This window comes from Paroedura picta, chromosome 8 (genome assembly GCF_049243985.1).
Source record: "Paroedura picta isolate Pp20150507F chromosome 8, Ppicta_v3.0, whole genome shotgun sequence".
NCBI lineage: Eukaryota > Metazoa > Chordata > Lepidosauria > Squamata > Gekkonidae > Paroedura > Paroedura picta.
In genome coordinates this window covers 78,889,668-78,915,631 of record NC_135376.1, presented here as the reverse complement: position 1 = coordinate 78,915,631, position 25,964 = coordinate 78,889,668, and the positions used below count along the sequence as shown (strand labels likewise).

Genomic DNA, 25,964 nt, shown 5'->3' with positions numbered 1-25,964 from the left:
GATACAACTAAAGTAGCTTTGGGAGGTCTGCTGCTATCTTCTGCCACCTCTCTATTTATTTTTAAACATCAAGTTGATTTTCTCTCCACATGGGAAAAGATATGAGGACCTCATACTTTGATTTTGACAAATACCCTATATACTCATGTATAAGCCTAGATTTCAGCACCTTTTTTCACACTGAAAAAGCCCTCCTCGGTAATTGAGATCAAAGCCTGCTCCAGCCAGCCAATCGTTGCTCTGGCAGCTTGTGGGACATCAACGGTTTGACTGAGAGACTCTGAACTCCCCCCCCTTTTGCCTTCACTTCTTCCTCTTCTTAATCACTTCTTCCAAACTATTCTTTTTGTTTTGTGGGTTCAAAAACCAGCAGCTATTCATCCTCTTGACTTTTATGTATTTGTTACGGGGGCGGGGGGGGGGGAGAGGCTGGATGGGAGAGCCTGTGATGATGGGGCGTTTCCCACCCTCAGCTTATATATGAGTCAATAAGATTGCCCAGATTTTGTGATAAAATTAGGTTTCTCGGCTTATATGCAGGTCGGCTTATATACAAGTATATACGGTATAAAAGCATATGACGAAGGGATATTTTTATGGACAAAGGGCAGGAAGGAGAAGGGCTGAGCAGTCTTTTACCCTTCTACTTTTACTCCCACAATTAGACTTCCAAGGCTTTTTACTTTTTTATATATATGGAGAAAAGTAGCACATAACTCCATGTGACATGCAGGATGGTCCTAAAAGTCAAAATATTATTTGTTTTATATAAGGTAATCCTGTAAATCATAACTAGGCATGGGCATGAACTGGAACATTTTTGTTTGCTTCAGAGTTTGGCGTGTTCCCAAAGTGAACACCTGAACCCAAATGACCCAGAAGCCCCAAAATGACCAAGTCAGGTTCCGACAAAGCCATTTCACTTCCTCCTGCTGAGAAATGGGGGGAAATGAGACAGAGTGCCAAAATGGTTGCCAGCCATTTCAGCCTCACAGTGGACAGATGCAGGCGAACTCAATCCCTAAAATGGCACCATTTCAGCCTCACAGCAGGACATGCGCATCTGTCTGCTGTGCAGCCAAAATGGCTGCCTGTCATTTAAACCTTCCATTTGGCTTCCCTAAATTTGGATGCAGGGGGAAGTGAAACAGAAGTTGCTAATGGCTGGAAGTCATTTAAAATCTTTGTTTTCTTCCCCCTCTCTAAATGGGGGCAAGTGAAATGGAAAGTTTAAATGGTTGGCAGCCTTACAACAGAGACTTCCCTCCATTTGGAAGGAGGGAAACAAAATAGAGGGTTTAAATGGCCCAAATGCCAAGCTCAACTGCAAAAAAGGCTTGGGAAATATTTGGAAAAGGGGCCACCTCCAAACCTGGGTTCAGGCCTGGGTGGCACGAACAAACCAAATTAGTGTTGGATTTAAGGGTGTGCACCAGTTCATATCCCCTAATCATAAGTGCATCCTGAACTCCAATTCCAATACAACAGGGGTCGAAAGACAGTGTGAGGGGAAAGATGAGAAAGTGAATACCATCATTGCCTCTGGGATGGTTTCTAATACAAATCAGATTTCATTCCCCTACCTTAAGTTTACAACCTGTTTGAATGCTCTAAAAGAGACCTCACTTTTGGAGATGCTTCATGAAATAAAGGCTGTGAACAGGAATTAGGAGAAGATGCAAAAAAGATGTGGGTGTGCAATAAAAATGCTACTTGCAATGCAGCAGAATGGGAAAAGGGGGAAAGAGTTCCAACTGTTGTATAAGAGATATGATCCCGTTCTTCCTGTGGAATGGCAACCACATAGCATCAGAAAAGACAGAACACTGTCCTGGTTAGTTGACATGGGTGTGCTCCCTCAAAGAGAAATGTAGATGACATCCATCATCCTGCTGCCTTAAGGAGCACACCACTGGATGGACCACAGAAACAACAGTGGTGCCAGAGCAGTGAGGTGCTCTCATTACTCTGGCATTGCTGCCAGTCTTCCAAGGCCACTCCCATCCTCCACAGAGCACGAGCAGCCTCAGAAGTCTGGCGGGAGTAATTGCAGCAGGTGCACCAGAGCGCTGGGGCTTGCTGGCCTGGCACCTCCTCTGCTGGTTTCCCGAGGCTGCTCCTGCCCTCTGGAGAGCAGGGCAAGCTTTGGGAGACTGGCAGGGGCAGCCCTGCAAGCCATGTCAGCAGGTAAGGGCAGGGAGTGGGGGGTAGAGGGAGGGAGCAGGGGACAAGGATTCTCACTCCTTAAGGGGTAAAAATCCTTGTTGGTTGATTTTTTTTAGGTTAGGGGCTGTTGACATTTCCAGACCAGAGACACAACTTTAATCCATAGGCAGCAACTTGGGACATACTGAGCCATGAAAATGTGGCATTGCAGTCAAGTGACAGGAAGTGGAGGAGCCAAAATTGGCTCACTGGTGTGAAAGTCCATGGAACAAAAGAGCGTAAAGCACTGGAGGACCCACTGGTGAGGGTGACTGGGCCAGGCAGTGGGAGGAAGAGAGGAAATGAAGGACATTTTTTCAGGGATGGTGGGTCCTTCCCAAAAGTAGGTGTGGGGTAAGAATTTGATGGCTTATAGCCCAGTCTGTGGAGTTCTGTAACTCATCTGGGGTTCATGACCCATGGATTGAAGACTTCTGGCCCAGGCAACTACAAACAACCTCTCTTCTTCTATTAACATGCAGTGATATTTCACTCACAACATCTTCTATGAGAGGGGATGATCATAAGTGGAGAAGGAACAGAGAAAAGGAATTCTGGTGGCCAGTCCTGAAAAAATGCGAACACGTCTTCAGGGAGTGTTTTGTATCCCTTTCAACAACTCTAATTCGCATGCAATAATTCAGCTGTGCCCTGGTTTGTAATACAGTGCCTTTTGCATTATAAATTGAGATATTATACCATGTAGACTAATGAGCCTCTTGTGGCACAGAGTGGTAAGGCAGCAGACATACAGTCTGAAAGCTCAGCCCATGAGGCTGGGAGTTCAATCCCAGCAGCCGGCTCAAGGTTGACTCAGCCTTCCATCCTTCCGAGGTCGGTAAAATGAGTACCTAGCTTGCTGGGGGGTAAATGGTAATGACTGGGGAAGGCACTGGCAAACCACCCTGTATTGAGTCTGCTGGAGGGTTTCACCCAAAGGTCAGACATGACCCGGTACTTGCACAGGGGATACCTTTACCTTTACCAGGTAGACTATATATACAATCGTGTCTTTACTTCTTCCCATGAAGCAGCAGACCTCCAGAGAAAGAATTTTGCAAGGAGGGAAATAGACTGCAAAACTCATACAGAGTTGATTGGTTGGCACGAAGAAACAGAACAATATTCAAGTCCAGTGGCACCTTTAAAAGACCAACAAAGTTTAATTCAACGGATAAGGTTTTGTGCGCACACACACTTCTTCAGAGAGTCAGCCTTTCTCCATTTAAAAATAGATTCTGTCTCCAGTTAGATTTTTCTTTAACTAAAGAAAACAGATCTAGAGAAAAAAGCAGGATTCCAAGGGACAGCGATAATAGCATATTGACCATGTAGAATTCCACTGAAAAGACCCTCAGCAGAGGTCAAGTGGAGTAATTGCATGCCACTTTCCCTCCCTGACAAAGTACTGCCCTTCTAGGCAGCTAGTAGACGATCAGTACTCCTCTGGAAACTGCCTGCCACCCTCCCAATCAATGACCTCTCTAACAGATGCCTTTTCCTCCCCCAACCTCACACCACCCCATCCAGTGGAATCCATACTATTGTATATGTTCCCGAGCAGCTTGTTGGGTTAGTATTGATTTTAATTAAAGACCTGTGATTGGAGATGGTGTGGGTAGGGTGGAAGAAACGTCCAGGCAGTGGAACATGATGTGGCAATGCATTTGTTAGACAGCCCATTTTGACCATCCTTATTGTAATCTCCTTGCTGCTTAGCATACCTGAAGGCTTTGCACAGTATTACAAGTTCCTATTGCTTGTGCGATGCGGAAGTCTCTCTAAAATTAAAAGAACACATGCAAAGAACATCTGTACCAGCTGTAACATCTTGCTGAGTTTCTGCTTTTCCGTTCTGACTTCTGGTACTACAGAGTTTAAGCATGGCCAGAGATATGACCCTAACGGCTCATGGCCTTTTGGCTCTTACCCTATGGCTCACAGCCAGTGCCATCAGATGACAGAATCATCTGACCAGTCTAAGACACAGTTTACTGTTTCATTTTGTTGTGAGCAACCTAGATATTTAAATATTGCCACCCAAATGACCACTTGGTATTTTAATGGCTCCAGTTCTTGAAAGCAAACTCCACTAAGGGTATTTAGAAGAATGTTTCAGGGTCTATAAACTGATATGAATTGATGTCTCAATTGCATTTTTGCAAATTCTTAAGGATTTTTGTTCTAAGATAGAATCTGTATATACTTTATTATTATTTGTAACTCTTTTTGCTCCCTAACCAGTTTGAGAAATCCTAACCAGTTGGATCCTAACCAGTTTGAGAAAAATAGACTTGCCTTTTAAAATGAATCAGTTTGTAAATGTCCGGACATGCATCCTGTTTTCTACATGTTTATTCTTTAGGATGCTAGGGCTAATGCTAGGGCTAATCCTGCGTTGAGCAGGGGGCTGGACTAGCTGGCCTGCATGGCCCCTTCCAACTCTATGATTCTATGATTCTATGATTCTTGCTATAATTCAGTTATCTTCATGTTTGAAAACATGTGCTCAGTTATTAGCACTGTGTTCCTCACATGACACTTTTGTGTGTGTAAAGTGCCAGCAAGTCACAGACAACATATAGTGACCCCAGAGTGGTTTTCAAGGCAAGAGACATTCAGAGGTGATTTGCCATTGCCTGTCTCCACATTGCAACCCAGATATTCTTTAGTAGTCATCTAACTACTAGCTTACAAAATCTGACAAAACTGGACCATCCAGGTCAGAGCTACATGCCATGTGCCTCCTAATTATGTTATCTAACTTATGCTATTTGTATGCTCCAACGAGATATTTCTAACTCCCTCCTGATTGTTTTAATTTTTATAAATTTAGCAATCCATAACTAGTAATAGTCTCACATGAGCCAGCTTCATGTAGTGGTTAGGAGTGCAAACCTCTTATCTAGCATGCCAGGTTTGATTCTCCACTCCCCTACATACAGCCAGCTGGGTGACCTTGGGCTCTCCACAGCACTGATAAAGCTGTTCTGACTGAGCAGTGATATCAGGGATCTCTCAGCCCCACCGACCTCACAGGGTGTCTGTTGTGGGGAGAGGAAAGGGAATGCGAATGTAAGCCACTTTGAGACTCCTCCGGGTAGAGAAAAGTGGCATATAAGAACCAATCTTCTTCTTCATATTGATGGAATCATGCCTCTTGAAAAAAAAAACTTTTAAATTAAAAAATCAGGGGGAAATGAGGCTTGTATATTGATGGGGGAGGATGGCAAAAGGTGCAGAGTAGGCAGAATTACCTTGATATGGGTGGGAAAGTGACCTTCAGGGGGTGGGAAAGGGTGGGAGGAAAATCCAAGGGACTCTCTACACTTTTTGCACTGGCTTGGGAGCAACACAAAGGGGGAAACCGGCACAAAAGCACTCTCAGAAACCCAGGGAAACGGTGACCAGAAAGCAAACTGAGTGATGAAAGGAGGAAAATTAGTGAAAGACAAAAAAGAAAACCCAACGGAATTGCACAGCAAAAGTGAGGGAAAACACACATGCATAATAGGCCACTATACAAAGATCTCAAGTCAAGCAGGGTCACCAAAGCGTGCTTGCATCTGTAACATTACGGAATACAATGGGTAGGCATATTCCTTGTTTTTCAGTTTTCTCATTATAAAAAATATTCTTTTTGTTTTTCTGTGAAAGAATACAAACATTAAAACGCTGGCGACAGTGCCTTAACTAATTTTCTGAAACTGTTTTTCAGAAACAGTTATCTTTGCTTTCAAAAAGTATACCACCACCACCATGACACACGCAAAAGGATAAATACAGATCTTATCATCAGGGCAGAAATAAATATATGCTAATGAATCTTGTGGTTTGCCTTCTAGGTATGCCCTATAAACTAAAAGCCAAACAGAACACATTTGGAGATATATGTGCAGAAATTCTCAGAAACCCAAATCTGCACAAAATAAACTTCATTTCAAAGCCCAAATTTCCAAAATAGGTATAGCTTCAATTTCATATGAAATTCCATTATAGTTCCTGCTGTAACAGTCGATATTCACTTCTTCTCCCTTGAGGTATTTTGAAATACTTGCTCCAATAAAGCCACTCTCTGATTCTCTCACCTTCACTGTAAGAATGAATCCAGCACTGTAGAAAGGATTTTCTCGGTCTAGTGGCCCATTCAGAGTTAAAGCACCACTGATGTAGTCCAGTGCAAACAGACTGTTGGTATTGCCTGGCGATAAAATAAACAGGATCAGCACAGATAAACTCCTCTGCAGAAAAGCACAAAAAGCTCGTCTTAACATACAGAGGGGAAAAAAAGAAGCCCTATACTGTTAGCTCCTTTGTGTCCAAATCCTCCCAAAGATCAGATACAAAGAGACACTTTTTGAGAAGTAAAGTGTACCTTGTTTGAAACACTAAACCAGCAATGAATTATTCCATGATTTGCAGACCTGAAAACACTGTTGGATACATTTTTAAAACCTAACTCTCTTCCATACTGATTCAAATTCAGCAAGATATGGGACTGAGAACTTAGCTATTTCTTGTGATAGCATCGCTAAAACTTCAGGCAGTATTGGAGTTTCAAAACAGACCTGTTAAAATGGAAATGTATTCATGGCTTTTGTATACACATCACTTCTGTTACTGATTCTGGATCTGTGGCAGTGAACACAGACACACATCTGCATTTCCTTTTCAGTACCAAAGATTTGGGGAGGGGGGGGTTGGGGTTAGCTGAAAACACTCTTGATCAGTATTGATGACACAGGAAGGGAAGAGAAAGACTGGAACAGAAATGGAATCTTTTCTCTTCCTCAGTAATGCACAAATGACTTAAAAAGGAGAAACAACATAGAATAGTCTAGCAGCAGGAAAACAATTCTGGTGATTTGCCTGGCTTCTTGTAAGACTCATAATAGAGTGCTGGTACAATATACATTCATATTTCACACATATTTTTATTTATGAAAGAGGAATTTAGCAAGCTTCAACCCAAAGACTAGAGATAGACAACAGTTCTTAAAAGAGTTGAAGATGATAGGGTGCACATTCTTCTGTTTTGTCCTACTGTCATCTCAAAGAGGTTTCACTTTCATACTTTCTGTTCTCTAAAAAGAAACTCACCTCTCCAGACAAAGTACAATTTAAGCATCTCACTCTTGAATTACCGTGTGCCAAAGCAGTTCTTCAGAATTCATATGTTCTAAGCATAGACATTTCATAGGAAGTTACTATCTATGAGACTCAATTTGCCACCTGTGGTGGTGGAAAGTGCTGTCAAGTCACAGCTGAATGATGGTGGCCCCTGTAGGGTTCTCAAACCCAGAGATGGATGGAGGTGGTTTGCCACTGTCTGCCCCTATGTAGCAACCTCCTTGCCTTGATGGTCTCCCATCCAAGTACTTAACAGGGCCAGTCCTGCTTAGCTTCTGAGGTCTGTTGAGAAAAGGCTAGCCTGGGCTATACAGTTCAGGGCATCTATGACATGGGAATTCACCTCACAATGTTGCCATGGGATTCAGTGAGACCAAACACATGTGATGAGATGCCAGTCCCTACTATGTCTTCTGCAGCATAGATACTCTCTATCCACCTGTTTATATTGATTGCAGTTTTGTTAAAAAGAAGAAGGAGCTATAGGGGAAGAGAAGGAGGGTGGGAGGATGAAAAAACAACAAAAGCTCACGGTGTCAAAATCTACCCACTTACAGAAAAGAAAAGGGAAAGGAACTTCATGGATGGATAATTCCATGAAACCCCGCTGTCTGTTTTGTCCCAGTGCTATAATATAATGGGAGAAAACTGCATCATAATGCAACCAACATGACACTTTTAAAAGATAGCAGAATCCTCAGGGGGCAACCAGGTGGGAGGGCAAGAGGGTGCGAATGGAGTGAACATGCAATCCTGATGACTCAAAAGGGTGGTGGGAAACAAAATTCAAAATCAGGGATTCCTCCCTGGAAAACTGCAAGTTCAGATTGTTGGAAGGACTTTGTTCTGTCTCTAAGCCTCAGACTTCAGAGGGAGACTCCAGAGAACCAAAGAGAAAGATGGGCCAAGACTTTGAACACCCTTCCTTTCTACAGCTCTGATGCTCAGTTTGACGGGTAGCTTGCTACTCTCAAGGGACCCTCATTCCTTCTGGCTTGATTCCATCTCTCCACTCTGGGTCACTCTTATCCATCTTGGCATCATGAGGGCAGGACATCCATCCTACTAGTATCCATCCTACTAGTGAGACTAGATTACAATCCTGTCTCTATCCTGCCTAGAATGGAGTTCTTTACAATACAGTTTTGCAAAGATAAAGAGACTCCTTCTGTCACTTTGTTTCCTGCCAGCTCTGGTGCACTAGGTGCCTTGAGCACTCTGCTAACTCAATATTCCTTCACAGATCCGGGAGGGGGGGGGGAGAAGAAAAAGTAGATTCAAAAAACATGTGGTAACTAAATTCAGATCTACTCCTGGGAAGGTAAAAAGTTGTGCAGAAAGTTTTATAAACTTCAATTATTTAAGAACACCGAGGTGGAGGTTTGAATTTTTATGGAAATGATCACAGTTTTTATGGATTTATAATCTCCCCCCCTAAAAAAGGATTACCTTTTGCTTTTAAGAATATATCTTCACCAGCTCAGGCAAGGAGATGGGTGGGCAGTGGTGGAGGTGATTCACCAAAGCATCCTAGCCCTGTATACTGAGCTTGGACTTCCCCCTAGGTTTTACAACTAAAGTGGCAGAGTTGGGCCATGATGACATCCTCGTGGCCAATGCAAGAACGTCAGCACCACACTAAAGTCATTTTAAAATGCTGTGAGAGCCAGCAGCATGGTGCTCTGCCCCCCCCCCCATTTTCAAGTGCTGAAACAGGGTGCATGCAGCTGTTTTGGCACTTAACAAACTTTGGGGGTTGGAGGACAAAAGTGCCTTAGCCCACCATATCTTGCAGCATTTCTAAATAACTATAATATCATGCTGGAATCTTTGCAGCAGCCACAAGGACATTGTCACCTCTAGCCTGGCCCTTGTATAGCAGTGAACTGGATGCTAGCTCTTGCCCCCCATCCCCATGAGATAGGTAGGATCTCTGCCTTTATTATTATTATTAACTGTGCCATATTAATAGATGAGAGCCTCTTGTGGCGCAGAGTGGTAAGGCAGCGATATGCTGTCTGAATCTGTCTGCCCATGAGGTTGGGAGTTCAATCCCAGCAGCCGGCTCGAGGTTGACTCAGCCTTCCATCCTTCCGAGGTCGGTAAAATGAGTACCCAGCTTGCTGGGGGGTAAACGGTGATGACTGGGGAAGGCACTGGCAAACCACTCCGTATTGAGTCTGCCATGAAAACGCTAGAGGGCGTCACCCCAAGGGTCAGACATGACTCGGTGCTTGCACAGGGGATACCTTTACCTTTACCTTTTATTAATAGATGCTCTATTTATATTCCTATGAATTTTTAAAAGACATTTTCCCCTAAAAAGTGCAACAATTATCTGGGAATGGGGAGTCATCTGGGCAAGCCAAGCAGTGCAACTAGTTCAACTAGAGAGCCCTAGAAAGGGCATGTGCATCCTAGGAAAGAGACAGGAGCAAGCCTCCCCTTCCTCTGATTTCCACGCAGACTCACACTTGTTGCCACCCACTTCTTTTCATGCCCAAGTTCCCTCCAACTTACTCTCTTCTCCTGTACAATCTTTTTGTCATCCCTTATTCTGCTGTTATGTCTGTCAATTTCTTGAACCACTGAAAAGTCCCAGCCTGGGCTAAGTGCAGTTCAGTGTTTGGCTGACTGTGCACACTGCAGAACTGTCTGATGGCTTTCAATTGGCTTGTCTGCTCCACTGGTCTAACAGCAATGGCAATTTCTCCATTTTTCTATATGAAAAGAAAACAATGGACAAAAACAGAAGCCTAGGCTCATCCCACATCTCTGGTATTCCTACATCTTTCAGGTTTGCTAGATGGAAAAATAGCAAACTACCTGTAATGTTTAAGTGGTGAGAACCCTGCACACAGCTCCAACATCCTTCGCTCCTATCCAGCATGTGTCTGCAAGCAAGTCCGCCCTTGTCTGTGCAATGTGATATGGTCACTTCTACACCAAAGGCCACCAGCCCCAGGGAATGTTGCTTAAAGTTGCACCAGTATATTGGTGGTCCAGAAATTATACAACTACACATAGCATGATCAAGATCCAACTGATGGTTTTTGCTTTCATGATGTTTGCTTCTTGTCCCCCCATGATAACTTTAAAAGTTATCAAATCGAGGAACAGACATTAAAAATAGGAGTGCACCCTACTATTTAAAGCCCACTGCATCTGCTTATCACTGCAATGCTAAAAACAAAGCCTCAGTAAATTCAGTGGTACATTTCTGACTCAGTAAACATGTTAAAAACGAGACTGCAAAACTGCAAAATTTCTTCTTTAGTATTTGAATACTAGCAGGCAAGTTACAGCCAGTTTACAGTGACCCCCCTTTTTGGAAAAGTGCTTGACATCTGCAGTGTCCAGGGCCTCAAAATAACACATTAGTTGTCTTCATGATGCTTGACTGTTAATGCTGGCATAAGTTGTGTTGCATTATGCCAGCCTGTACTGCTGAAATTCTGTTATTTCTGATTAAGCTTACTTGGTTTTGCCAACAGTGGGCATTCCAGTGCTATCATGAGCCTCTCCCAGTGTTACATTTCTGGCTCTTTCCTGAAGACAAACACATTTAAGTAATCCAAGAGTGAGTTTTTAACTGGCTCAAATTTGAATTCTGCAAGCTGAAAAAATGATAGGCAAATTGCTTTATCATCAGAAGAATAGTACATTGGGCCTCTTTCCTGTGCTTCAGAGGTAGATGGAGGACTGCCCCGATTCCCCCCTGGAAACCTTAACCAGATGCCTGGAAGAAGTGACGAAATGGCTCAAGCAGAGTCATCTGAAGCTCAACCCTTCAAAGACGGAGGTCCTGTGGCTGGGTAAGAAGGGACCAAGCGAGGAAGCGCACCTACCCAACCTGGATGGAGTGCGTCTAACAGTAGCCCACTCCGCCAGAAACCTGGGGGTGATCCTCGATGCCTCCCTTTCCATGGAGGCACAGGTCACAAGAGTAGTATGGCAAGTCTTCTACCACCTACACCAAGTAAAGCTACTAGCACCCTACTTGGCACCAGAGCACCTAGCCATGCGACGGTCACCTCTAGACTGGACTTCTTCAACTCACTCTGCGCAGGCCTACCCTTATCCTTGATCCAGAAACTGCAATTGGTGCAGAACGCAGTGGAAATCTCATATCCAGCCTATACTTCAACAACTCAACTGGCTCCCAACTGATTTCCAGATCAGGCTTAAGGTTTTGGTTCTTACCTTCAAGGCCATATGCGGTCTGGGCCCAGTGTACCTAGGAGACCATCTCTCCACCAATACCCCCAAAAGAGCATTATGCTCTACCACGCCAAGTGGCTAGTGATCCCTGGCCCCAAAGAAGCACGTCGGTCCTCAGTGAGGGCCAGAGCTTTTTCAGTCCTGGCCCCCACCTAGTGGAACAAGCTTCCTGAAGAGATCAGGGCCCTGTCCAAACTCCTAAAGTTTTGCAGGGCTTGCAAAAGGGAGCTCCTCCACCAGGCATTTGCAACAGGTCCCCCCTCAGACATCCGCTCCATGGCCAGAACCAGTCTGATCTCTCGAAGGGACCTAGCTGAGTTCTGGTTCCTGTTATATTGTTGTTTAAGATCACTGAAATTGTGTTATTTAGATTATTGTTGTTGTTGTATTTGTTTAAGTTATATATTAATTCGCTCTATGTGTCCTCCCATGTTGTATGTAAACCGCCCTTAGCCATATGGAAGCGCAGTATAGAAATCAAATAAATAAAATAAAATAAATAAAATAAAATAATAGAAATCCTGTTTCTGAGGTTTCTGTATGATCTCTTTTGAAATTTATCAGATGGCATAGCTTCTTCTCTGCCCGCATCAGAACATTTTACTGACTGTTATTTGGATTTACCATAACATCATAAGAACATAAGACGTACCCTAGCGTATGTGTAAAGAGCAGACAAGTTACAACCAATTTACAGTGACCCCCATGAGGCTTTCAGGGCAAGAGATGAACAGAGGTGGCTTGCTGTAACTTGCCTCTGCACAGCAACCCAGGCCATCCCTGGTGGTCTCCCATTCAAAGACAGGGTCAACCCAGCTTAGCTTCTGAGAACTAAAAAGAATGGACTAGCCTGGGACATCCAGGTTTGGGCAAAGCTGTTTCCTGCTCCCAACCTTGAAATAAATCTTGCAACCAGAATGTTAAATTAACCAAACACATGCCACTTCTCAATATGCAAACTTTTTAGTGCTTATTTCTCTTCATACAAAGTTAAATTGTTGTGGGGTCTTATAAATGCCTGTCTACTGTCACTGTTGCTAATCATACCATGGACAGTTCCCAGACCTTAAATTTTGTAAATCTGGAAAGGACTGGAAAAGGAAACTTTGACTTTCAAAATTCTATATCCTGAAAATAGAGTTGGTCTGTGTGAAATGTTTTCTCTTATGTGTGAAATCCTTTTCAACACATGATTTTACTCATACTGTATAGCAGGACTTTTAATACAAGGTAGTCTACACAGGGATTCCCAGCCAGGCATCTGGGGACCCCTGGGGGTCCATGGGAGCTCCAGAAGGGGTCCATGGCCTTTCTCCCTCAGAGCTTGCACACCTAATCCCACAAACTGCCTCCTCTCCTTCAGAGGGCTCAATGGCTAGGTCATGGATGTAAAAATCAAAGGGAGGAGGATTGGTTGTGGTATAGTATGGGGGATCTGGGATGTCTTCTCAGTTCCTGCCCTTCTTTCTGGCCTGCATGAGGCAGAGCCACTGTAGTAGTAGTAAAAATGGGGGGAGGGAGTAAAAGGAAGGCAAAAGGTGCAGGTAGTGATGTCAGGGAGTATGACGGGGAGGCATGACCAGCTGACATCACTTCTGGGGCTCCTCAAAGACGGAAAAATTATTTCAGGGGATCCTGCATGGTCAAAAGGCTGAAAAAGGCTGGTCTACATCATTCAATAATGGTATTTCCTGTATGCAGACATATACAGCATTCTTCCCAGGATATAATTATTCTATAAATATCAATAATTTTCAGTGAACAAATAAAACTTTCTGTCCAGATAATAAACTCTCTTTTCTTTAGTTTAAAATCAATTTTTTTAAATTTCAACTCTTTTTTTCCCTTCCCTCTCAGATGGCAAAGATTAAGATACATATGCTAAGGTGGCCTAGGACGTAGCAGTCTGTAGCTGTGTCTCAAGTACTAGATATAGGAGCAATTTAGCTCCTAGCAAAGTAAGGCAGTAACACTTTTCAATTCCATAAATATGCTAAACAGTACAATTGTATATGCTAATTATGTTACAAATGATGCATTTATATTCTTAAAGCAGTAAAATAAGGTACAAATTTCATTCCCTCCCAAAATTGCTACCATCCCCCCAAAAAACAACAGAAAAATGTTTTTTAACTGTGATTTCAAAAATGTCCAAATATATAAACTGTAGACATGGTTACAGGTATACATATTAATGCATGATGTCTACAAGCATGGATTTCAATAAGACATTTCCCTCAAGGTTCAGTGCTCTTGGGAACCATTCCCTCAGCACTTCCCTACAGCATTTGAGTACTTTTGTGTGCCTTCCAGGTTTTCCCTGGCTCTTCTCCACTCTCCCCCAAACCTGCTTCACTGTGATGTTTCAAGAACAATCATAGCAAAGTCCGAACAGCTACCTTGTGAGTGGGAAAGTTTGGACTTTGTTTGCAAATGGTGGGTGGGAAAGTTTGGACTTAGTTTGCAAATGGTGGACAACTTTCCCTGCCACCTGTTCCCACAATGGCCATTCTCCCCACCACTGAGGATGGGTGGGGCTTCTCGTTTTTTATTGGCATTTGAATATAGTTCTAATAATCTGTGTATAAGATCCACGCAATCCTAACTTTCATTTCTAGAAGTTTCAAGGTTCTTGAACATGATGATGATTATGATGATGATGATAATAATAATAAACCTGCCACATAGAGGCCTTGTTGCCACTGCAATGTATCAGCAGACACCATGGCAACAGGGAAACCAGATTAGCCTGTACTCATGTGCAAAGTAACTTAGTCAGATGGTATACCAGTGTGTGCATGCCTGCTAGGACTGGAGGCAGAGATAGTATTCCAAGTGTGCACTTGGGATGGGGCAGTAAGGTGGATTCTCCCAGTTCCACCAACCCTTAACACACACAGGCCACTCCTGTGTTTTAGGTGGAAATGATAAACTATCTGAAATTTTTGATTCTCAACTGTGTTGTCTTCTAGATAGCCAGGAATGAGCCAGGATCAAGTATGCTAATAGCACAAACAGATTGACACTCTGTATAAATCCTAAAGGCAGAATCTAGGAAGCAGTTTGGTGGTTAGGTAACTACTTTGGTTTTGAGCAAGGATATGAAATATTATGTGAAAACACTTTTAAGTGTGCACATTGCAACAGGAATATGAATAAGGGACATTTTTGAATGAATACAGTCTTACAGAAACAAGTTATGACAAAAGGAAAGCTCTGGCATCCACTAACTGTGTAATCCTGTCTAGCCCTAAAGAAATCTCAGTGAAGTTGATTTCACATGGCATTGCTGCTACCTGGCTCAGACTCAAAGCAGCCTTGTAAATGGGGAATTGCATTGAGAGGCATATGTCTGTTCACTGAAGTTAAAGCCAGGTGTAGCTTAGGCATCAGGTTTTAGATACGCCACATAAAACCCCAGGACAGCTTTTTATGCAATTTGGCTCTAATTCCTTATTTTCAAAATGAAACTTCTGCAAACAATTTTAGTCTTAATCTGATGTATCAAATGGGCATTCAACAGAGAACTCCCTCACTCTACTGAAAGAATGATACGTGATATATTGCTTACATTACATCTTCAGTTGCCTGTGCCTCTCTGAATGGAAAATAACATTTAAAACAACAAAGAGAAGAGGTTGCTAGCAGATTCTACATTATCAACGGCATAATATGGTAAAATCTCAGGCCAGCACTAGCCTTTGGCCTTGGCCTTCAGACATTTCACTTTGGGGTCTAACACTTGAAGGTCTACACACACACATATAAAGTTCCTTACTTGTGCTGTTTATTCATTATGGGATTGGATCCCCCACCCATATCCTCCAATAGATTCAAGAGTATCTTCAACAAAAAAAGAGAGACCCTTTCACATCAGAGGAAGTCTTTCCTCATTAGAAAAATGTTATTCTTCATGAGAGGAAGACTTAACAGAAGAAAGTTTTAAGTTCTATCTGAGAAGAAGACAGTTATACTTTTAATGTAGTATTCAGGGTTGTTTGCGTGTGCATGTATCTTTTAGGACACAAAGCAGACTAGAAGCTATCCTTAAAATTAAGCAACAATAAAGATCTGACACCTGGCTTCCAAATCCAATGGCCTGTTGGCAAGACTGCTCCAATTCTGAGCTGAACAGCAGCAATGTTGTGTGAAAGCATTATAGCTTATTGTAGATTTGACATCTGATTTTCACACAAAAATGAGGCAATTTTCATAAGGAGGTTTTATTTATTATGTATGTGGAAGATTTCTAGTCTGCTACTCTAGGAATCTGCCTGATGTAGTTTGCAAATACAAATGATTGAAACATTTAAATGTAATAATTAAAATCCTGTATTTTTTTAATATCCCAGACCAGCATCAAAGCCTAGATCATAAACATAATTAAAATCAAACACATATTTGATTCAGAATTGGCTGTCCTCTGCTCTGGATATCACATCTGAAACTAAAAGGTATTCTAATACATGATATGAGCATTCCGATGTTCTGGCAGGTATGTAAGCCAATACAGTGAAATAGAAATTAGGGAAATTAACATGTGAAGCTATCACAATACTCATGTTGGCTTATTAAGCATTACATAAGGGGGGAAAGAAAAAAATTAAGGACTGCTGGTTTATTTGTGGCAGTAATGCATTATTTGTAAAATTGAATTGCCTTAGCTTAATTTCACACATGAAAAAGGTCCCACGCATGTAAATAGGGCTAAGTCCCAGGTGGGTATGTACCTGAGCCACAATCCAGTTGCCCTCTCTTACTTAACGAAGGAACATTTGCAGCCAAGGCATGCACTCTTTAGAACAGCCTACACACTAAGCAACTCAGCTTAGAGTGAATGACTTTCATGCGATGTGAAAGGGGAACCTGGCCTACACTGTGTGCTCTGGATAATTTATTAATCAAAATGTGCACTGTCAGGGTTCTTCTGCACTGAAATAGATGCTGTTGGATGTGGTTCATAGAGTCGGCCATAGACACAGTTATCATTATATAAATAGTCCATCAGCTGCTCTGACCACCTCACTGATCTTCACCTTGAATTCTACCTCATACACTATCTAGACAGGTGATCTGGGCCGCTTCTTTGTTATTTCTTTCAGCCTATTTTTAGGAAGTGAGACATGATCAGTCTTTTGAAAGTTTGGACAGGGGAACTCTAGTGAGGATAGGCAAGCTAGACAGTCAATAGCAGCAACATCCAAGAATGAGACCTGGTCAAATGGAGAGGTGTGGCAGTGTTACATGTAAAAACATGAGGTTGCATTCTGCTGGGGACAACTGATCTAGTCAGGTCAGCACTGTCTATGCTGACTGGCAGTGGATCACCAGGGTCTAAGACAGAGGTCTTTCCCATAACCTATTTCCTGAGCTTTTTTAAAACTGGATACCCGGGGGAATGAACTTACATGTGGTACTGAAGAAACTATCAATCTATTCTGAATCAAAGAAAGATGTGCTAATTAAGAGGAGAACTTGAAAGAGAGAGCTGGTTGTATGGGTATGGATGTGTTTCTACGGTTAAAATATGGAGCCAGAGAAGCAGTTTGTGAACTAAAAAAATGATTGCTCTGGATATAGAAGGGAAACTGGACTGTGCAATTCTGCCTTATTTGCAAATAAGAGCCATCATGGTAAAATGCTTATGGTGGTCCCTCACACCCTCAGTCTGAGGCAGGGTCTCCACTGCTATACACTTCCCTTCATGCTCTGCCTTTTTGTGGTATTATTGGCACCTCTCATCACAAATGAAGATGGGAGCAGAGCAGTGGTTGGCAGTGGCAATGCCTTCCCTCAAGATGGGTGACAGCAACGGCTGCTCCTCCCAGCTGCCCCAGAGGGTAAGGAGAAGAAGCAGCCACTGAGTTCTCAGACGAGTGGCCACCCTCCTCCTCCTCCTCCACACACGAGGGGTGCTGCTTCTTCCGGCTCTCAGTTGCCCCAGTCAGCAATGGGAAGGATCAGCCACAGCACTGCTCAGTGCCAGCCTACCCTCCTTCCTCAGCAGGAGCAGCATCTGGTAAAGAGAGAAGAGCCCAAGCTAAAGGGACCTCTGCCTGGGGGCCAGAATTTTGCCACGGCTTGTGGAGGGTGTGTGTGGCGGTGACAGAGGCAGATTGTCAGTGGTTGGGCCTGGAGCCCTCCGGGGCAGTGGACAACAGTGAATCTTCTCCAGGAAAGTGACTTCCAAATGCTGACCTCTAAAACTTATTAAGAGAGAAGGCTTCTAACCTGGTTCTCCAGTTAATAAGTTTTAGAGGTCAGCATTTGGAAGTCACTTTCCTGGAGAAGATTCACTGTTGTCCACTGCCCCGGAGGGCTCCAGGACCAACCACTGACAATCTGCCTCTATCACTACCATATACACCCTCCAACTGGGTGACCTCGGGCCAGTCACAGTTCTCTCAGAGCTCTCTCAGCCCCACTACCTCACAGGGTATCAACTATGGGGAAAAGAAGGCTGAGCAATTTTGGGTAGTAGAAAGCTGAGGGAAAAAAAAACTCAGCTCTTTTTTTTCTTCTAAAACATACAACGAATTGTACATGTGTGTTATCCAGCACAGCAAAACTCCACATTTAACTGTAACCTATGGAAATAGTTGCACTACCCATTTATTTGTTGCAGAAGTTGTTGAAGAGGGCCTTTAAGGCCTTTCTAGGCCCTGTACTGCTTCCTAAACTGTGAGCCACTCTGGGAACCTCCATGTAACAAAGTACACAGTTTTGAATAATTAACAAAAACAATTACAATTGAGAGGAAAACAAAACAGTCATTTAAGAGCTGTGATGACATATTCACGGATAACAACTGAAATATAGTTCTTATCAACAAGCACAATTGCAAGAGATGAAGATATGGTAGAGCAGCTGGGTTTGAAGCTAAGAGATCTCAAGTTAGCAATCAACACAGCAACTGGCTACAGATAACAAACAGAGATGCTGCTGAAACCCCCAGTCCCTGCGTGTGGAAAGCACCGAGCTTTGGCAGTTAAACATAAATCTGAGCCTGTTTTTTGAAATTGTAAGGAGAGATACTCCAAGTTACTTTTTGCTTCTGATAGCCATCTTAGTAGAAGGTTCCTCCTCCCCCCCACACACACACAAACACACACTTGATCAGTATATAAGCTCTAGTACCACTAAGGCATTTAAAGTTTTTACCCCCCCCCCCCCAATTTAGAGATAACTGGTAATAGATAAAGGCTTCTACAGAAGCTTTTCATGTGGTTCCTAATTTCATGTTCTCATACTCTATTTGGTTAGTCCTAATTAAAATAATCATACTGCTAACAATGTGAAGGATACAGAAAATTTTGAAGAATGCTATGCATTCACTCATCAAATGCCTTTCTCATTGATGACATCATATAGTGGATTGAATTAAGAATTTGTCAAGATGGCACTCTCCTTTCACAATGTAATTTCCAAGTTTTATAAGAATTTTTTTTAAATACACATTCTGACTTTTGGGTAACTCATTAAGCCAAAACTGCAGAAAAACCACCCTTTTCATAACAATCAAAATGTTTAACATAGGATAATACTGACCATGACAGATATAAACATTCCAAATGAGCAGTTGATTTTGTCTGTGGATCCTTTAAAGTGAATCAATTATTTCTCCCCACTCTTTAGGGTACTATGAGACTCCATTATTATTCTAGTATATTTTAATAAAATTTTAAAGTATCTTTGACACTTCAAGAAAAAAAAAATCACAGATTACCTCAACAGATGGAATTGATGGATGCACCACAACCAGTAAGGGCCTTAAAATCTAATAATCAGGCAGGCAATTATAACAATGTCACTTAAATCATATTTAAATCTATGTAGCTTGTTACTCTGACTATATTCCATTTAATTTCAATGGGACTTCAGCACACTGAGTTTCCTGAAGATCATGCACTATGGAACTTATTTGGTGCTCTGCAGTAATGGCTGTCCCTTTCCTCATAGGTCCTCATATAGTGGTACTGCTATTGACATTCTCTAGGATGGCAGTTCATTGCTGATGTGGAAACAATTGCATGGCATATCCCACATGGCTCCCGGTCACAGAAGCTACCGCCGCAGCATGGCACAAAAGTAGCAGCTATCCCATAGTGGTATGGGAATGGCTCAGGTCATAAACATTTGTGAACATTTTATACAGCCGCCTCATGCATGGTGTTATCATCACACAATTAGCCGAGAACAATATAGGCTTCCGCTCCTGTTGACAGTTTTCCTTCCACGCAGTAGAAAATCCTACCTAACAGATGCTTCAAAGCACGCCACTACTACCTGACAACAGTTATTACAAACCTTGGTCCTCTTCATATGGGCACAGCTGTTTTCCCAAAGGAGAGTCTTTTATATAGGTTTGTCTCCCCTTATTTGATTATCCTGATTAGAGCGGTATGATCATGCTTTGGCAAACCAAGCAGTAAGGACGCCGTTTGGATGCAATCCCACTGAAATCCTAATTAGCAAGTCCCACTTCCCAGCCCCACTGACAAACCAGGGCAATAGAGCAGAGGCAGCTGTCAGCCTCGCAGTTCCTGAGGAAACCGGTTGCTAACTCTCTCCACCACCCTTTCCAGCTGTTTCCAAAACTGGTATTGACTTACTGCTTTAATTACTGAAGGCCATTTGTTGGTGAAGCTGTTTGAAATGAAAGGGGCCATTATGGGAGGAATATTGCTAAGATAGTTCCCAGACTGACACTGGGCCAGAGCAGCATGCCAAAACAATAGCACACGCGGCTGATTTTATGGGCCACGGGAATGTCTGAGGAGCTTAAGACCGCAGCAGCAGCAGCAGCCACCTTTTTACCTTGCATTTTCAGCTCCAGCTTGGTCTACACGCACAGGAGAATGAGCCAGGAAGGCAGAGGATGCCATTTTTGAATATTCACCCATGTAAAACACATAAATATAATATCTGTTCCACCAACCTGGCTACCCAAAGGAAGGGGCCAGGCAACCCCAATTCGGGTCGCAACCTCAAGGTTGAGAACTACATCAGAACTACTGATGTAGAGAGTGCCTTAATAAAGATTATTCCCCATCCACAGTCTGAAGTGATACAGTCCATTCTATCATCTTAAGATTCTACCATGGCATGGAACTCTGTCTCTTCACATCTGTGACTTCCAGCCAGTTACCTCTGCAAAGCCAGGTGCCCATGAGCAGGTGGGAGTTGCTATGCTGACATCAAATCCCATGGCTAGGCACTATACGTGCCTGACAGGGGTCACTAAGAAATAGCAACAGGTATATTGAAAGATACCCAGCAGGGTAAGTTTAAATGGAGTTAACAACTTCTAAGCCTTCTCGCTTCAGTGCAAGTGTAACTTTCCTTAGTACTGCACTTTAAGACGCCTGCATCTATGAAAGAAAAATGAATAGGAGACAGACAAGTACTGAATATTTAAAAAAGGGGGGGCATTTTCTGATTAGGCCCTAAGAAGCACATTTGAACCTCTCTGTCACTTTTTGTAGCATATTTGGGGAGTGTTACTGCTGGAAAGAACTGATAAGAGAATTCAAATGTGCATTCCAAGCCATGCAAGTCTTGCATTCATACTGGGATTTAAAACACAGATCACTCTATGTTTAATCCATAAAACATTTTGGCATTCCCAGGAACCATGGTCCTTGATGAGAAGATTTGTAATGTTCTTTGTTTGACCTATATATGTGAACCTGCCCAAAATATTGCAAGGGACACCAGTGGCTCAAAAACCCAATTAATTATTCCAAGAGGAGATTGGAGTACTTCACCATTAAATAGAGATGCCGGTCCCCAGGTGGGACCAGGGGATCCCTCAGTTGTACAGCTCATCTCCAGGTGACAGTGATCAGTTCCCCTGGAGAAAATGGCTGCTTTGAAGGGCGGACTTCATAGCATCATACTCCAATGAGGTCTGTCCTTATCCCAAATCCTACCCACTCCCAGTGCCCCCTCCAAAATCTCCAGGTATTCCCCCACCCAGAGCTGGCAATGCTTCCATTAAATCAAGGCTTGATTAACAAGGTTTTACAAGCCCCTACCAGGTTACCAAGTGCAAAGCAATTTTGCAACTGTGTTGCCTCAGGGCCACTTCAAGCACAACATTTGGGTGTACATCTAAATGTTCTTTAAATGCACACCTAACAATGTGGCCCAGATTCCTGGGCTTTGGATCTGACAGCTGTTGTATTGCTCCACTCCTCTGCTTAGGAAAGCTGATATGACAAGGGTGGCTTTATTTTTCTGCCCTGGGTTATATTTTATACAACCACCTCTTCTGCTACAGTATAGTATTTCATCACAGCTCCATCTTCTGTACAATGTATTTTCAGGAATCACCCCTCCTCATAGTTTTGTTAGAATCTACCAGCTAGCTATCTGAAGTTTCGTTAAGGTGTATTTTCTAATTTTCAGGGAATGTGGAAGAAACCTGACTTTTTCTTTGTTATGTGCCTACTTCCCCCTTGGCTCCATGGTCCTAAAGTCAGCTCCATTACAAGTTAGTAGGCAGAGACAAGTGCTGTAACATACATCTCAGGTTTTATGGTTCTCATACTCCACTGATATGGTGATGGCCATCTGAATTTAACTCCTCCTTCATGGTTATTAATAGTAACCTAACTGCCAAACCCTGCTTCTGATGTCTTTCCATCACTTGTTGCACCTTGGATGGTGCCTGAGACATCAATCTCCCTTAGCCTGAAGCTCTCCTTTAAATGAAAAATCTTATCTAGAACAGGTCATGTTATATAACAAGTCACTAGCTTTGCCTGGGAAATGAAAGATGATGAGGTATAGTTCCTGGGACAGAGGCTATCTCCATAAATCTGCCAAAAAAGGAGCCGTGGATTACTTTACCGGATTAATTATCTGTCCTTCAAGCAGAGCCCTGACCTCCATGACTGAACATCATCAAACTTCCATTTCTGCATGTGAACACAAAACAAAGGATTGTCTCCTATACTGTAATATGAAAGAGGGCCACTGCACTCTGGTTCACCAGAAGCAGTCCAGGAAAACTAGAAAGTGACCCTCAAATCTTCCAGCATTATTCAGAGATACATTCTATTGATGAAAGGCAGTCATTGATGGAGCTATCAACACAATAAATTTATATTATTTATAGTCCACCTTGCTCGCTGAGACTCAGTGCAGATTACACAGAGCGAGTCAATACCATCAACAGGAGAGGACATTAAATACACAATGTGAGAGGATTAGGGTTGTAGAACCAACCAGAAATCTAAAAACAGAATGGAAGCAAAGCATAAGTATTCATATGACATAATCATGCAAAAGTGCCCAATAGGACCCTACTTACAGAAAGCCATGCACAGTAATGTAGACTATAGTCCCTAATAATTTATCCCAGTACCTTTGTGAATTGTTTTGTACAGCACAACCCTACACAGAAAAGTCCTTGTGAAACTTGAAGTAGTGCTTAGCAGCACGGATTTCTAATTTGACAAGACGGGCTTGATTCTGCGCTTCCCCACAAACAACCAGCTGGGTGACCTTGGGCTCGCCACAGCTTTATCACTGCAAGCCCAAGGCCAGCTGGCTGCATGTGGGAGCTGCATATGTGGAAGCGGGAAATCAAACCCAGCTCACCAGATTGGAGGCAGTTGCTCTTAAACACTACACCAGGTTGGAGAAGTTTATTTTGTCCATTTGTGGTTTGGCACCTCCCTGTTCAAAAGCAACATGCAACAATAAGGTCAGGCCTTTTCTTTAGTGCTCTGAAACCTGGCTGGCCACTGAATCAGAACTAGGTCTTCGCCAGCAAAGCTCTTCTTAAAACCATTCCACCCTATACACTGCCTACTAGACATTCCATTGGTCAGATCAAACCTCTTGGATCCCCTCAAAATTCTGCCTGTTTTATTGAAGAGCCCCAAAATAACATTAAACCACAGCCTAGCTGAAATTTCAGTGGCATTTATACCACCATCAACCAAGCCCAAATTCTCTTCCAGAAAGGGGACTCCATCATCCTTGTTAACCCAAGAAAGGAAATATGTATATTTGAATGCAGAAGGCAATGTGATTGCATACTTGATATCTTTGTCACTGAATTTCTTGAGCTTGACTTTGGGGATGGGGGGGGCAGTTAAGTGGTTGTACCCCAGCATTCTATTTTATATTGCTTTGGCATCTCAAAAATGACAACATTAACCTAAATGATATGACCTTTAAGAAGTTTTTATTTACTAAAAATAGAGTATTAAGCTTATAACATCATCTTCAGTTTTCATTGAACATGCCATTTGCTTTTTTACCCAAAATTAAGTTCTGACAATGGAAACAAGGCTACAGTAGTCATGTTCAGTCTTGTTTAGTTAATTCTTAACCAAATTCACCTTCTGGCTCATATATATTAGACAGCTTTTCATGCACATTTTGCAAACTTTCCAGCCCAAGCAGAAAATGTATTCATTGACCTTTACCATTATAATTTGGGATAATGACAAATAAATTATAAATTACTGGATTGACAATAAAAAGTGAAACTTGCCTTTGATGCATGAATTACCTTGAGGAATCTTCATTAATTAAATACTTGCCTTTTAAAACATACACAAATTGCAATAGCTCTCTCTCTCTCTCTCTCTCTCTCACACACACACACACACACACACACACACGCATGCATGCACACACTGTTCCTTTACATGTTTACTCATTTTAACTGGATGACTACATCAGCACAACTCGTTAATAGTCCCCAGAGCATTATGTCATTTTCTTTAAGAAGATGTGTTAATTACAGCAGTGTCTTTGCCCATCTTCAATGATTCAGTCCCCAGCATTTCTCTATGCATTCCTTCCTGCAACAGAGGCATGGAAGGCTGCGTTCACAGCCTGCAATATATTCTACCCTCACCTCTAGGATCAATTCAGGTTCTCCATCTTCCATCTTTGTATTATTTTATTGATTTACTTGTCAGTCAGTTATGCAAGTGCTGATGGCAAAACAGCTGCAATTTTCCACCTCTTGTACCTTCCCATGATCGGAATTCTGGAATTCTGACCAGGACTAAAGTTTCCATTGAAAAGTTTGGCCTTAAAAGACTAATTTCCCTGGACTGATGGATTGGTGTTAAGAAAATTATTACAACCTTCTAACTGATCATACAGTAATAGGAAATTTGCTTTAGTTTCATATTGGGGACCAAGATCTGATTTCTCTTTTCCCCCTTTGTATTAGGAAATGCTGCTTACTATGTAATCTTTTACCTACAATTGTGCAGGGGGTTGGACCCTGGAACTCCTTTCCAACTCTATGATTCTATGAATGTAGGGGAAATGCTTTATAGAGCGCCTTTCAGATATGCTGAGAAATTGTTTTGACTAAGATTCAAGGCCATTGTAACTCAGCCTTCCAGATAGCAATAAAATGATACAGAGACTGAATGTTGTTTAGACATATGCTTTGTTTAGTATAAACTTGAAGAATAAGTCCTGACTTGGTGATCCTGCCATATCATAGGTATGAAGACAGGGCTCCAGGGCTGGCCTGGAGACTTTGGGGGAGGAGCAAAGAGGACCTGGAGATAACTCTGAAGAGTGGCAATATTGCATTGATTCGGGCCTCTGAGCTAACCTTATTAGGTAGACATTCTATGCCTCTGCTCTGGGCACAGGTTCTTGCGACATGAATCCCTTGTGACTTTTTGTTTTTGCAGATAAAATTTAATTATTGCTGCAGGTTTGGTGCCTCTATTTCAAACCCCCATCCCTCCAGAACCTAGAAAAGATACTTTACTGGGCTCGGGGGGGGGGGGTGATATTTGCACCAAACTTGCCACATGACTGAAGAAGCCTTTTAGCAATTTTACCAAAAAATGGTGCCCCCATTCAGTCTCCACTAGTTCCTATGTTAAGAACAGACCAGAGAATCTGTTTTTTAATCATAGGTAATAATGGAGATTAGATGGGGCACCCTCTTTGGGCACTCCTAGAATTGGACCCCCTGGTCTAATCTATTTGCAACCTGGACGTTCTTATGAGGAGAGGCCCCTATAGTAAGGTGACCGGATTGTCCCACTTTTGGAGGGACGTCTGGGGGTACCTGGCAAATTGTACTTATGGTAAAATTTAAAAATATATATTACAATACTATTTTTGTGTTCTATGCATTCTATGAAACTTTTTGTTGCTCCATATAGACCAAATTTTAAATCAAGACCCCCCCCCCCCGGTCAATGGTGTCCTGCTTTACCAATGTTAAAGTCTGGTCACCTTACTCTATAGCTACACGGAAAGTTTGGTGCCTCTACCTCAAGCCCCCATCCCTCCAGAGTCTGGAAAAGACAGAAAGGGAAAATCCCCACAGACTTGAAAGATGCCATTCATTTCAATGGTGCTAAATTGATTCAGCTGTATCTGAATCGATTTGGCCAAATAAAAAC

At 42.5% G+C, this 25,964-nt stretch overlaps 1 protein-coding gene across 5 annotated transcripts in view; it reads right to left on the bottom strand.

Moving 5' to 3' along the window:
- The window catches only part of CDH23 (cadherin related 23), a 556,038-nt gene that overhangs the window by 288,338 nt on the left and 241,736 nt on the right, over positions 1 to 25,964 (bottom strand). For all 5 annotated transcript variants that reach the window (XM_077350525.1, XM_077350522.1, XM_077350524.1 and 2 more), the window contains exon 10: positions 6,294 to 6,406. In XM_077350525.1, the coding sequence (XP_077206640.1) occupies positions 6,294 to 6,406 (113 nt within the window). The remainder of the gene's footprint in view (positions 1 to 6,293; positions 6,407 to 25,964) is intronic.